This window comes from Falco naumanni, chromosome Z, assembly GCF_017639655.2.
Source record: "Falco naumanni isolate bFalNau1 chromosome Z, bFalNau1.pat, whole genome shotgun sequence".
Lineage (NCBI taxonomy): Eukaryota > Metazoa > Chordata > Aves > Falconiformes > Falconidae > Falco > Falco naumanni.
In genome coordinates this window covers 51,300,906-51,315,642 of record NC_054080.1, presented here as the reverse complement: position 1 = coordinate 51,315,642, position 14,737 = coordinate 51,300,906, and the positions used below count along the sequence as shown (strand labels likewise).

The 14,737-nt window shown below is 40.6% G+C and overlaps 1 protein-coding gene across 5 annotated transcripts in view; it reads right to left on the bottom strand.

Moving 5' to 3' along the window:
* Positions 1 to 1,071: 1,071 nt before the first annotated feature.
* PSIP1 (PC4 and SFRS1 interacting protein 1) overlaps positions 1,072 to 14,737 on the bottom strand; it is a 39,596-nt gene continuing 25,930 nt past the window's right edge. For all 5 annotated transcript variants that reach the window (XM_040579985.1, XM_040579984.1, XM_040579983.1 and 2 more), the window contains exons 13-18: positions 13,968 to 14,023; positions 12,669 to 12,739; positions 7,102 to 7,203; positions 6,183 to 6,396; positions 3,794 to 3,905; positions 1,072 to 1,153 (exon numbers count right to left, since the gene is read on the bottom strand). In XM_040579985.1, coding sequence (XP_040435919.1) covers positions 1,090 to 1,153; positions 3,794 to 3,905; positions 6,183 to 6,396; positions 7,102 to 7,203; positions 12,669 to 12,739; positions 13,968 to 14,023 — 619 coding nt within the window. In that variant the 3' untranslated portion in view covers positions 1,072 to 1,089. The remainder of the gene's footprint in view (positions 1,154 to 3,793; positions 3,906 to 6,182; positions 6,397 to 7,101; positions 7,204 to 12,668; positions 12,740 to 13,967; positions 14,024 to 14,737) is intronic.

Sequence of the window (14,737 nt, the reverse complement as noted above, 5' to 3'; positions counted from 1 at the left end):
CGAGTTGTTCCTAGTTCTGATGCTAGGTGGTACTTCAAGAATTTTCAGAGGCAGTTATACCCGTTTCGTTCCCTTTCATGACTTTAAGAAAAATTACTAAAAATACTCTGCCAGTGTTTCTGTTAAAATTCAAGTTAGAAATCCCCAAGTTAATGCCAAGACAACAAAACTGAAATAGCACTAAAAACAGACACTTGTTACTATGATTGGTTTTGTCTACACAAGTTAGTATTAAGAACCAGTCTCTCTTTACCAGTTTAAAATTCTTTAATTTCAATTCAAGTCAGATATCCCCAAGTTAATGCCAAGGCAACAAAATTGAAATAGCATTAAAAACAGACACTTGTTACTATGATTGGTTTTGTCTACACAAGTTAGTATTAAGAACCAGTCTCTCTTTACCAGTTCAAAATTCTTTAATTTCAATTATTCAAGACAGTGTTTTCCAACCAGTGTGCATGAAGAGGTTCTGTGGGACCACAACGTTTCTTTCTAGTATACTTATCAGACCAAAAGCATACCATAAACTCACATTGCAGTAAGATGGCACAATGAGTTTTGCACAAACAGAACCAAACTTGTTTTTAGAAAGTGATTAAGTATCCATTAACATTTTAATGGCTAGAAAAACGGTGCTTCCAACTCCTACAAAACACAGTGAAAATACATCCCCACAAGAGTTGAAAAGCTGTGCACTAACAGACGTCAGTACCATAGGAAGAGAGTAGGTTTTATACAAAGAAAGCAGTTGGGCAGTTAAAAGTATTTACACTTTTTCCTGCTATTAGCTAGACAAACATACAGTAGTCAGGTAAAAATATACTACAACTCTAAAACCTGTAACATTTAAGCATTTCTAACTGGAATTTTCATCTTTTGAAATGTGTTACCTGTTAATACTGGACAAAACTATTGCAAAAGTGTTTAAGTACTTCAAAACCAAGATTAAAGGGGCTTTTATTCCACAAAATTTAACTTCAAAATACTATGCTTATAAAATTATTTAAACTTTCAGCAGTCTATAGATTTCAAATGCAAAACTTAACAATCATCTTTGATATTTTTTTTTAAGAAAAGATTCCAGTGGCATCATTTGCTTTCAAAGGCAGAATCTTTTGCTGGCTTTTCAAGCTCTCTCTCTTCACCACATGTCCTAGAAAGAAAATAAAGCAACTTTAATGATCACATACAGATGCAGAGCAAGACTTATTCCAAATGAATTTGTAGTCTGGAGTAAGTGATGCTGCTGTACATCCAGCAGTACACGGGATCTAGAGAAGGGAAGCAGGTAGTGATGCCAGCTGTCTGTGTTCCCTCACGCTGACTGCCCCCAAATGTGAAGCTATGCTGGTGGTGATTAATGTATGTGACCTGCTGTGAATGGCAGTCATTCTGAAGTGAGTTTGTGTTCCATTCAGGCAGTCCTCCCTGGTCTGCTGCCAAATATATGTCAGCTCAGGTAGAAAAGCACTCTGGCTTAATGTACCTGACCAATCATAAATTTTCTTAGCAGCCAGAAATAATCTATGTCCCCCAAACACTAAGGTGACCTCAGGAAGCACTATGTATTTTTACCAAACGAGAACAGAAAAATGTTCTTCAGAAGTGTGAAGTTACAGAACTTCTGTCTTCCAAAATTTCCAAACTAAACCTTCAGAAAGGTACAGATATGTCTTGCTTCCATTTATCAAAGGGAGTAAAGTTTAGAAATTAATGGACAGCCATATGATTTGAGCAGTTTACAAATTATTTGCCTACAGTCAGTAGTGGGAACTGCAGGATTGTTTGAACATTGATGATTTATTCATATTTATTTTGCTTACTAGTTTCTCACTTCTAAGAAACTGAATATTGCAAATAAAAATGTATGAAAAAATCCTGAGTGAGTGAAAGGAAGTTTGTATGATGCAAAGACATCAGTCTGTAGCTTGCTTGAATTTAAAACAGGCACACAGATGCATTTCTCAATTTCTCAACATGCAAGGTATTTGCAAAGAGGTGTTAAAAAAACTGGTTTATAGCTGTTAGCCAGGAATGAATGTGAGTCCACGGAAACCTTCTCCCAAGTAGCCACAAAAGTTTTGTTGTGAAGTGTGTGTATTTGTAGAAGTCAGAGAGGGGCAATGGGGTCAGAGAATGAAGTCTAAGAATATGTTGGGAGTGTAGAGTTTGCCATAGCAAACACTGCATGTACTTAAAAAGAGACCGACGTTTGTTAGAAGAACATGACACCTCTCTAGCTCGTACATAAAAGATATATTTGCAAGTTATACAGACACAATCACAATTGCTGAAATAGCGAAAGTTATTAATTGCCTTGCCTCAAAGGTACTTGACACTCTTTATATTCAACAGCCTTTTCCAATAGTATTTCAACAATCTGAACTATCTGCCTTAAATTTCCTTTGACCAATGTCCACCAACTAATGACCAAAGCATGCACCCAAATATTTTTAATTCTTTTAATCAGCATTATAAAGGGCAATCTGACTGAGATTGTCTCTCTGCCACCTAAAATTCCAAGTGTTGTCAAGTTCTGCAGGAAAAAGAGCAGGCCATGAAAAAATTCTACCTTGGAGAACCAGTGTAGTCGTCATTTATTTTTAAATATGTGGTCAAGCATACTCTATTAGTACCATACCGTGATTTGGCCAAACACTTATTTAAGCAGCATGCTAGGCTGTGTAACCTGTGTGAGGAACCTCCACTTGTGCCTTCATCATGTTCCCTCAACATGCTGCTTGTTCAGACCAAATGAGTATTCGGCATCACTGGTTGAAAACTCCCAAATGTCACTTCTGACAGCTGTGTAATCAGAGGTGAGTAGTTCTTCTTAAGTTTTTTTTTTTGTTTTGTTCTGTTTAAGTTTACCTTCTTTTAAATAACTGTCAATATTCCACTTAGTTGTACAGTTTTAACTTGGCAGACAGCCAAAGACTGCCAGGCAACTGCAGTTTCTCGAAAGGGAAGTTTCCTTCAGTACATACTGATGGATAAGAAGAATCGCTGAGCACGACGTGCAGAAGTCCTTAAAGAAAACTAAGTGGTACTTCAACAAAACAGTTCAGCTCAAGGATAATTTTGGGCCTTTTTCTCATTGTTTACTAAACTCTATTGTATTTCTCATATTCTACTAGATTCTTCTTGTTTACAAAACAACATTTTCCAGTGAGGTTAAGGTTTAAACACTTACCTCCTGACAGATTCAAGCATTCCTATGACTTTTTGTGAAGAAAATGTAAATGTATCAGCCTCTACAAAGCTTTCAGAGTTCTGAAATGTCACAGGTTTAAAGTTCTAGCCTGCAGTTTACCTGCATTTAGGCAATTCTATAGCTACACTATATATATATATATATACTAAAATGGCTTGGCTTGATTAGAATACATGACCATAAAAAAACTTGTTAAATCCCATTAGGTTCGGTAACACTTGATTCAGGCTTCCTTTGCTTCCAGCTTAATAGCATCGAAGAGTCTAAAACATAAAAGAAAGCTTTACGCTTTTCCCTGTCTCACCACATGCTGATATCTCCTAATAGGACATTCCTCTGATTTTTTTTTCTTTAAGTCTCCACCATAGCAGTGAGTGAAGCAACTTCTAAAATGTTCATTCAAAACTTTAACAGAAGATTTGCATGGTATTATCAGTCCCTAAAGTTGAGAAAAAACTCTTTCTGTAACGAGAACAGTACCTCAACATGGTTAAGTAACCTCAGTTTACTGGTGTTCTAATTTCACATCATTTTGCTCCAGCAGAAAAGAGCCTTAGCTCAGTAAGGTTATTAACTCACTTTCTCTTACTGCCAACTTCATGCCTGTCTTTCTCATCCTCAGTGTTCTCTCCATTGTGTTGCGACTGGTTGGTGTCTTGAGCTTCAGACCCTCCATTCAGAACCTTGGAACCTTTAAAACGAAAGGGTAGAGAAAGAAAATAGTACTGCAGACAGCAAAACCATGCTATAAAAAGCCCCAGATAATTTCTTTACCTTCATCAACTCAAACACTAAGAGTTTTCCCCTCACCTTGATACTCAGCAGCTGAAACAAATCAAAAAGCAGTAACTGATATGCCTTCAGCTTCTGAAAATACCATGCAATGAGCCTCATCCCATAATTTTAGTAATGGGAAATAAGTAGTGTACGTATTTCATGCGATTTCGAGATCTTCTTGTGCCTGTTAGGCTGCAGATAACAGGACTAATGCATATTTATATTCTGAGCAGTGAGAGAATATACTTCAGTAGTACATTGTTAGCACTCTAACCTGGTCAAACAATTTGGGGGGATTTCTGATACTTAAACTAGAGAAGTTACTAGTTCCATGGATTCTCATTTACTCTGAACTCTGACAAATTTGTATGTAATCAAAATACGACAAACTATACATAAATAGAGTAAAAGTTATTGTAAAATATATATATATAGTATTAGTATATCGCAGAGTGAAAGAGTTACAGATTCCAATTGTCAAGCAGGAAACAAAGCACCAAGCAGAAGCTGTATTTACTGAAGTCAAAGCAGAAATATTTAACCTCTTTAAAATTCTGTGATGAATACATGTTTTGCTCTGGTATTACAAACCAGTGAATTTTAAGTAAATGGTTAAGGAATGTCACTAAGTCAGAATTGACAGTCCATTTTATCTGAAGTTGCAGGTTTACCAACCTCCCCCATTAAACTACTGTACTACAGCAAGAAAAAAATAAAAGACACGATTCATTTGTATACTTACAGGCCAAGAGATGCTAAAAAGCAGGCAAGATCATTTTAAGAGGACATTCTAGTAGTTGACCTATTTAGACTTGCTCAGAATTAGTTCTGAACTGCTGTAACTGTTGCACTTTGTAAAGATTGTAAAAGTTCAGCAGTTCCATTTTTAAAAGTGCAGAAGTACGAACATAAGGAACCAGAATTTGTCTTTGTAGCAATCAGAGCAAAATCCACTTCTATGAAATATCCCCCTACTGATGAAACTACTTACCATTCTCCGTTTGACTAGGCAGTAACACACTACTTCACCGTGTTCTGTTAAGTCTAGCATTAACCTTATCCAAAGTAACTTCACTAGTCACACCACGTGAAGGAAGTCTTTCAGTTTAGATTCCTTGTGTAAGTATTAGCTCTGCTGATCACTGGGCTGGGGAAAGATCTGTGTGGAACACCTACATCATACATACTTCTCTCACCGTGAAATGGTTGGATTTTATCATCACCCTTGCTTTCTTAACAGTTACAAATACAGTGGCATTTCAACTAGTTATTCTGAATCCCTGCTATCTTCAATCACCTCAGTTACAGTAAGTTGTTTGTTCCAGATCTGGGTGGTTTAACTTTTAAACAGCTTTCTGAAACAGTTTTGCTCCCAGTATTCAAGTTCAAAGTAAATATAATTTCTGTCCAGTGCTTGTGGAGGTCAAGGATCTAAATAATTTTAATAGATGGGTAGAATTACTGCATCTTCAAGGATTTAAATTTGTTTGCAACAGCTTTCCAGCATCTGTCTCATTTTCTTCCTCTCTTGAAAAATGCAAGTATCTATTTTACTGTATGTATTTATTTATTTATTTATTAAACTGACCTAAGTTATGGTAGAACATGCTTACTATGGAAAGCTGTTAGTACCATGCTGTACAAATACAAGTGCTCATGCTTAATCTGCAACAGTACTGCTGAGAGCATAAAGGCCTGCTCTCCCCTGAATTATGATTGTTCCTTTACTGTTAGACTGAGCTACTAAATTTGCATCACGGAAGTAGTATGTAAGTAGTTAAAAGCTGCTGCTACACATAGTAGCACGCATGACATAGGAAGAGGCTAGTGAAAGAAAGCATAGGTGGAAGTCCAGGCACCAAAGGCTGCTTGAGGAATGGAAGGTAGTACGTTGTCCTACCTCATGTTTACAGGTTTTTTATTCCACAAGGTAATAAAGTTAGACAACCTACAGAGAAGTAAAAATTCTAAACAATTCTTGCAAAAGCCCTTCCTTTCAGGTAATAAAGGTAAAATAACCACAGAAAACATTATACCCTTGAACCTGAAACTTAGTTACGGTTATTTCAGTTATGTAGAGGTTTTAATAGATAGGTAGAATTCCTACATCAAGAACTTTTGAAGCTGGCTCAGAAATTAATAGAGACTAGGTCTTTTATATGACAAGAAACTAAAAACCACAGTGACTTACCTGTTTGGTCCTTTTCCATTTTTTTGTTTGCTCCTTTCTTCCACTGTTCTTTGGTTTTGTTGGCTTCCTCATGCTGCTTCTGCTCAGCAAGTGACTTATTTAGTACTTGGGAAAGAACAGAATCTCCTTCCCCAACCAGAAACATGGTCTTGAACTTGTTATATAGCATTGTAGATTTCTCCATGATAACTTGGCTAACTTTGAATTTCCGTATCTAAAAATCAAAGTAAAAAAACAATGAGCTCCACTTAGGTATTTAAATACCTATGTGATTTCATCACATGCAAGGTGAAATTCTGAATTTAACCTGAAATGAGATCACAGACTTTTACACTCTCTGAAGTATTACGGAATCATAGAACAGCTCAGGTTGGAAGGGACCTTGAGAGACTACCTGGTCCAAGCTTTCACGGAAGAGGAGCCTAGATGAGACTGTTGAGCACGCTGCCCAGCTGCATCTTGAAAGCCTTCAGCAACAGGGACTTTTACCATGTCCCTGGGGAGGTCGTTCCACAGAACAATTGTTCTCAGTGTAAAAATTTTTTTTTCTATTGAGAAGAAACCTCTGCCAGTGCAGCTTGTACCCTCTGCCCCTTGTCTTCTCCACATGGCTCCTTGTGAAAAGAGAGCCTCTGTCCTTTTTGTAACTGCCCTTTTAAGTGCTGGAATACTGTGATGAGGTCCCCCCCAACAAGACTTCTCCAGGAAGAAAAGACCTAAGCCCCTTCAATGCTTCCTTACAGGGCAGGTTCTCCAGCCCTTTGATCATTTTCGTGACCCTCCTTTGGACCCTCTTCTGTCTGTCCGTATTACTTGAATTTTGAGGGCCAGAATTGAACACAGTACTCCAGCAGTAAATAACACTGATACCAATTCAAGTAAGCACATGGGTTACTTTAATTAACATTGTAGATCTCACCTTCTTTAGAGTCAGAATCATCTCTGTGTGTTTCTGAGCTTGCTGCATTGTGACTTGAAGGGATGCAAGCTCATCAAGAGCCTCAATACACCTGTTCACATCCTGTATATAAACAAGAAATTAGTTTGGAGACTTAACTTACATGTTAATAATCCTTAAGTAGCCATACTAAATTCATTTTCATGCTCAGCGATACCTGCCTATAATATCCTTAATTTGACTAAGTACTTAATTTAGAACAATTTATACAGCCAAACCTGTGAACAAAAATTACTACAAGTTGCCCTTCAGCTCCTTCTGAAAGGCAGATACAATTTGAGTAAGTTGTAATTTTTACAAATAATTGTATACTTTTAAAAATGAAACTCAAGCTTTATGCCGCTTTCACAGTTCTAGTACTTCCGTGCTAGAAGCTGTTCTCCATAGTCAGTGTTTTCCATACACAATTCTTGCTAATGTGTAATGACTTGCCACCGAGAAGGCAGCAAAGCTCCATTGCACCTCTGAATCAAGAGGTCTGGTGGGGTTCTGGGCGGTCTCTGTCTTTTCCTGGTTTTACTTACTGTTTTAGGGGAATTTACTATCTGGTCCATGACAAAAGTGATTCATTTAAGCCAAACCATTATGTTGTGAAACAAGAAATTTATATTTAAGACTAGCTATTTTTTTGAGACAAAGTACTGGAATAGACTTAAATAAAATATTTTAAGAATAGGCCATACTGGAAATGAATGTTTCATATTTAACACTGTGGTGGGTTAGCCTTGGCCAGCAGCCCGATGCCCACCCAGCCACTCACCTGTCGCTCCACTCCTTAACAGTGCAGGGGGAGAAAACAGGATGAGAAAGCCTATGGATCGAGATCCGGGCAGGGAGATTGCTTACCAGTTACTGTTTTGCCCACAACAGACTCCACTTAAGGAAAATGTATTACCAATTAAAGTACATTCAGGTCACGAGAAACAGGGACAAACATCAAATCAACACTTTTCTTTCACCCCTCTCCCATGCTCAACTTCAGCCCAGACTTCCCTCCCCAGCCCACCTCCAAGCAGTGCAGAGCAGGGCAGATGGTCACTAGGTCACACAGTTCCTTTCTGCAACTCCTTCCCTCTCACATTCTCCTCTGCTCCAGCCTGGGCTCTCCCCACAAACTGCAGTCCTTCAGAAGAAGTCTCCAGCATGGGCTCACCACAGGCCACCGTGAGAACATCTGCTCATTCATGGTCTCTTCCACAGTCTGCAGGGAAATACCTGCTCCAGCAACATCGAGCACCCCTTCCCTTCTTCTCGTCCTCTGACCCTGATGTACCTCTGCTGTTTCTCACTTTTCTTCCCTCCTCTCTGCCCAGTGTGTTTTGCCCTTTCTTAAATTTAGGTTTCCACTGAGGCACCACCATCTTGGCTGAGGGGCTCAGCTGTGCCCTGCAGTAGGTCCACTGGAGCCAGCTAGACCTGGCTGCCTCCAGCACAGGGCAGCCCGCTGTCCCCACTGCCAGAACAGAACCTTGCCTCTGACACCCAACACAATGCCACGTCCTCCAGCTGGAGCAGCTTGTTGCTTCTTATGCTACTGTACTTCACTGACACTCATTTTCTCATTGCACAAACAGCACTCACAAAATGTAGATGCTAAACCAAAGGCTGGTTCCCTTTCAGCACCACCCATGCAATGATACTCTGAAAAGGCCATGCAGTCAGTTAAGGGAAGTCCTCAAACTGAGGTCACTCTCACACCTCTCCTGAGCCAGTTAATAGCAGTAGTGAGAATTTCTCATCTTCAGCAGTACATAAAGGCAGAGACAGAATGAATGAAGCCTTTTATTTGCTTTTTCAGTTGTGTAAATGGAAATGGGCTTCTGAAGATTCGCAGCCCGCTCCAGCACTTGAAATGAGAGACACTGATGAAGTATTTTTGGTCTAGCCTCACGATTTGAGGTTTCAGTTAAGAGAAAAAACTGAACAAAACCAACAAAAGCACAAATAACCTTGAATTCAGAAAACCTGGTAGTATTGTTCTGAAGCACCGAAGGCACAAAAATTAAAATAGGCTTAAAAAAAAGATATAGCTCTGGTCCTTCCCTATCTGTTTTCACATCCCAGCCTTAACAGTGGATTCCAAGGAATACAAATAATTTAGATAAATGTATGTGAGTGCTTGATGACCTTCACTGTAAAAAAGTGAAGAAGTTTTTTCTTATGTTGAAGCAGTATGTCCTGTATTCACTCAGTATTCGTTGTCTCTTGTCCTTTTAATAAGAAAAGTCTGGCTCTGTCACCTTCCCATACTCCATTCAGGTATTTACACACATGGAGAAGATCCCGCCCTCAGCCTTATCTTCTCCAGGCTGAACAGTCCCAGCTTTCTCAGCCTCTCCTATGACAGATGCTCCAAGCCCTTAATTTGTCTTCAAGACCCTTTACTGCGCTCCCTACAGTATGTCCATGTCTCCATTGTACTGGGGAGCCCAAATCAGGATCCAGTGTCTCACCAGTGCCAAGTAGAGGGCAGCCATCACCTTTTCTACTCTCTAATGCAGCCCAGGAGGCTGCTGGCCACCTTTGCCACAAAAGCATATTTGGCTCATGGTAAGCTTGCTGTCCATCTACACTCACAGGTCATTCTCTGACAAGCTGCTTTCCAGCCACTTGGTCCCCGTCACCCGTGGTGTGCTGGTGCATGGGGTTATTCCTCCCCAGGTGCAGAAAGTTCCTGTTGGCCCATTTCTCCCCTGTCCAAGTCCCCCTGGATGGCAGCACACCCATCAATCTTTCCTTTCAGTTTCACATCATCTGCAGCCTTGCTATGGGTGTGGTCTGGCCCCCCATCACCCCAGTCATTAATGAAGAAGTTTTAACAGTATTGACTACTGGTGACTGGCCTTTAGCTGGACTCACTACCATTGACCACAGTATTTTGTGCCCTGCAGTTCAGCCAACTGTCAGTCCACCTTGCTAACCACTTGAGTCGAGACTTCATCAGTTTGTTAATGAGGCTGCTAAAATAGACAGTGTCGAAAGATTTTTTTAAACTTTAATATAAACCATGTCCGCTGCTCTCCTATATCCACCAAGCCATTCATCTCACAGAAGGATGTCAGTCTGATCAAGCATGATTTCCTCTTTATGAACCCATGCCAAGAACTTCCAGATACTTTACCGTCCTTCATATTACTGTAAACAACTTCCATGAAGATTTGGTCCATCACCTCCCTAGGGATCTATGTGAGGCTGACTGGCCTGCAGTTTCCCAGATCCTCCCTCTGGAAGACGAGAGGGACATCTGTTTTCTTCCAGTCCTTGGGAACCTTCCCCTTATGACCATGACTTTTCAAAAATAAAATGGAGTGGATGCACAATGACATCATTCAGCTCCCTCTGCACTCTGGTATACTTCATATCAAGTCCCACTTTGTTTACATGTTCCTGAATTTGATCCTTTTCCACTGAGCAACAAGTCTTCCCTGTTCTGGACTTTCCACTGGTCTTAGGGACCTAGGATTCCTGAAAGGAATCGTATGAGCAAACTGAGGTCAAGAAGGCATTAAGTACCTTTGCCATCTCATGCTTTTCACTAGATTTCCTCACCCTGTTCTGCACCTTTTGCTGATGAGGTATTTGAATAAGCTTTGTTGTCCTTCATATCTCTCTCTGGATTTAACTCCAAGTGGGTTCTGGCTTCGCTAAGCACATCCCTCCATGCTTGACAGTGTTAGCATTTTCCTCCCAGGTCACCTGTCCCTGCTTCCACTTCCTTTATATGCTTCCTTCTTCTGTCCCGGCTATAGTCAGGAGCTCCTTGTCCATCCATGCAGCCCTCCCACCAAGTCTGGTTATTTTCCCCCTTGGCAAGATGAATCAATCTTGAGAATGAGGTCATCTCCAGAAGTAAACCAGTTCTCTTGGACCCTCCTCTCCAGACTGGTCTCTCCAGAGATTCTTCTAAGCTAGACCCCTTGGGCAAAGGCCTCTGTAGAGGCCAGAGTCTACTCTCCTGACTCTAGGTCTGTGACCCCTTTTTTCCCTGCTCCCTCCTACCAGGATCCTGAACCCCACCATTTTAATCACTGAAGCCAGTGTTGCCCCTGACCTTCATATCCCTAATCAGATCTTCCCCGTTTATAAGAATCAGGCCTGACAGGATGTCTTCCCTTGTCAGCTCTCTTGATCACCTGTGTTAGGAAGTTATCACACTCCAGAAGCTTCCTGGATTGCTGTATAATCCCCATGTTGTCCCTTCAGCAGATACCAGGATGGGTCAAGCCTCCAGTGAGGACCACAGCCTTTGAGCAAGAGGTGTCTCTGGATTGCCTTCAGATGACTGACTTCACTCTCTGCTTCTGCCTGATAAGGTGATGTGCAGTAGACATCCTCTGATGTCACCCATACTTGTCTGCCCACAAATCCTGACCCATAAACTCTCAGTTGGCTTATCATCTGTCCCAATGAAGAGCTTCACACATTCCCACCGGTCTCACACAAAGAGTTACCCACAACTTGTCTTCCCAGCACCTATCTTTAGTCCTAAAGAGCCGGTAATACACACATGGCAATGCTCCAGTCCTACGAACTATCCCAAACCACAGCCCTGCAACTGCAGACAGATGTCCAGTTCCTCTGGTTTGTTCACCACGTTTATGCATTAGTGTACAGCCACTTCAAAAAGGCACCCAGTTGTGCTCACTTTGCAGAAAGGTTACGAGAGCTTTCCCCATAATGCTGTGCTGCCAGCACTTCCTCACTTCTGTGCATATGCTTGTGGTGATGCCACTTCAGTCCTGTTCTGTTGATTACAACGCCAATTCTGCTTACATCACCCTCCATCATTTGACTGCCATCCTGCTCCACCACTTCCTCACTTTCTCCTCTGCTGCTCTTCCTTGTTTAACAATCTAACCAGGTCGGCCAGCCTCTTGGCAGCACTACTTTTGGGTGGATGTTGCCACCTCCTAGGAGTCTTATCCATTCCTTTACAAGCCCTTTCCTCAAGAAAGGGACCACCACCTCGGTTCCCATACCCTGGCCATCACCCTCAGAGTCACAGTCATGCTTGATACTTTGCAGGTCTCCCCTGACCATGTCATTGGTGCTCCACATATAAAAGCAGCAGTAGTTAATAAATAGTCTTAAGGCCAGACAAGCCTCAACCACTTGTCGGTAACATTCCAAATCTGAGCTCCCAGCAAGGAGCAGACTTCCCTTGACAATGAGCAGGGTCAGGAGATGGGGGCCTCCATCCCTTGCATCAGGGACTCTGCCACTACTGCACTTACTGTGACCTTCTGGTGCTTCTACAAGGCTCAGGCTGACCTGGCATAGAAGCTTCATTTAACGGAAATCTGTCTGAATGCTTCTGGTAAATAGTTCATAATGAAGTATTTTCAAACAAGACCAGTTTTACTGGCCAACACTGATCTTTTTATGTCCATTGTAACCTCATTTAAGCAGGAGTTATGTTTCAAACTGAAAAAATCCATTAATTCTCAGAAAATTAATTACGAACACCTATGCCAAGTACTTCCTACTGGAATTACATACATGTATAAGTTTTTAAAAAATATACTTACAAGATTATCAATTTTCAGGGAGTTCTTAATTTCTGCATGTATCCTTTGAAGCCTAGAATCCATTGATGTTTCTGAAGATTAAAAACAATATGCATGAGTATTTGAGAGTCACATCAGGTTTGTTTTTTTGGAAACTTTTCTACAAATCTGAACTTCACACAGAAAAACATGGGCAGGCACTCTACATTAGTTAATGATGCAGCTGCACACAAATACACCACAGGGCTTACTACCAGAAGTATGCAAAATCGGGCACTATCAGCAGCCTACATAGTTTTCTCCTTAGGAGTTACAAATGGAAAAGAATTTTCTACTTCAGCATACAGCTGTCACCTGTCACTGTCTACTTGTGGGCCAGGTTAGAAGGAAGTTTCAATAAATACTAACACTTACAAAGCTGAAAAATCTTTAATGACAGGACAACTGGATATTGATGGGTTTTGTTTTCAGTAAATCAGACATCATTCAAGTTATAGTCCAAATTCATCCAAATAAAGTGTTCCCAGTAAACATACTCCAGCTGATGTGCAAGATGAATGAACATGTCCATCTCTAATTCACCTGCCAAATGCCCGTTTGGATTTTTCCCTAAGCAAGTAGTACATATTCTGAACAATAACTGCAAGCAAATGGCTTCCTTCAAGTCCAATCCAACTTGGATGGGTTTAGGTAATTACTTTTTTCCCCTGCCAACGCTAGGTTGGTTGGAGTCCATGCCCCCCCCCGGAGCTGTACTATACTACAGTCAGTGGTTTGGATTGCCCTTAAAGATGGGAGTACTAAAAAAGGAATGACTTATCCCTATGAAGGTCAGTTTGCAAGTGTGGGTTAATAGACAAGATCACAGTAATCTGAATCTAAGCCTCTTGCTAAGGAAGAACAAGCCTCTTGCTTAGCAGGCCTCCTGCTTAGTAAGAGATAGTATCCAACTGCTTTCAAGAGGTCCCTCAGACTGTGTTATGAGAAGACAGAAAGGAAAATGAAGGGAAGAACAAAAGTGATTCACTTCAGAGAGTAAGAGCTTTTGGGGTTTGTTCACAAACAGAAGGGATGATCGAGGTTTAAAAGCTTGAATGTCAGTAAAATGGGAACAGCAAAGACCTGTTCTAACACACTGAAGAAAGAACACAGAAGAGCAAGAACGCGCTGTTTCACAGACCTGAAGCAAGCAGTCATGGCTCAAACATATCTAACAGAGACCACACAGCCACCTTTAGCAGTGAATTATGTTATCCAAGCAGTTAATCCTGTTCAAAATTTAAGATTACTGAAAATACCATTTAGCGTCTTTCAACTAACCTCTCTTCTTCTCCATCTTCTTAACTTCTGTTTTCTTACCTTCTTCCTTACTCTGCCTATAAAGAATGTTAAAAGTGTTTTTACAATGCTGTTAATTCTGTTCTTCAGTCATCCCCCTTCCCTCCCTCCCCCCGCCCCGCCACCCCACCCCCACCCCCAACTTTTCACAGAATGGTGTTTTGAGGTATATCTCAGTAAAATATTAGCATGCAAAAACCACAGAGCCAAACTCTGGTTTTCAAAGACTAAACTAAATTAACAAAATTAGTTAGCCGAGATACTGCAGGTAAATCCTGCACACCGACAGTCTTCCCTAGAAGCAGCAGATTAAAGGATTTCAAAAACAAGTCACATTTCCAAACTGTATCCTGTTTTGGTTGCATGTACAAATTGGTAAACTGGCATTGTACAGAACAAACTTAAGGAGAAAGAAAATATTCTTATTATGATGACAAAAAGAGTAAAACTATTTAATATTACCACAGGGAATTATGGAGAGATCTGTAATAAGTAACTAAGGGTAATTTGCTGATCAAAGGGGTTTTTAACAAAAGGAATGATCTTGCTGTAACAGATCTGAGAATGTTTTGTCTGGTGAGAAAAGAGTTAACCGTTAACCATGAGGTTGGAGATGTACCTCCTCAAGGCCAATGTTAAACCATAATCTCAAGTTACTATGACCACCTTTGTCTTCGTCTAGACTTTTCTGTAAAAATAGTTTAGTTTGTAACGTACAGCTTCTTGCCACGGGACTGAGAGCATAACTTTGC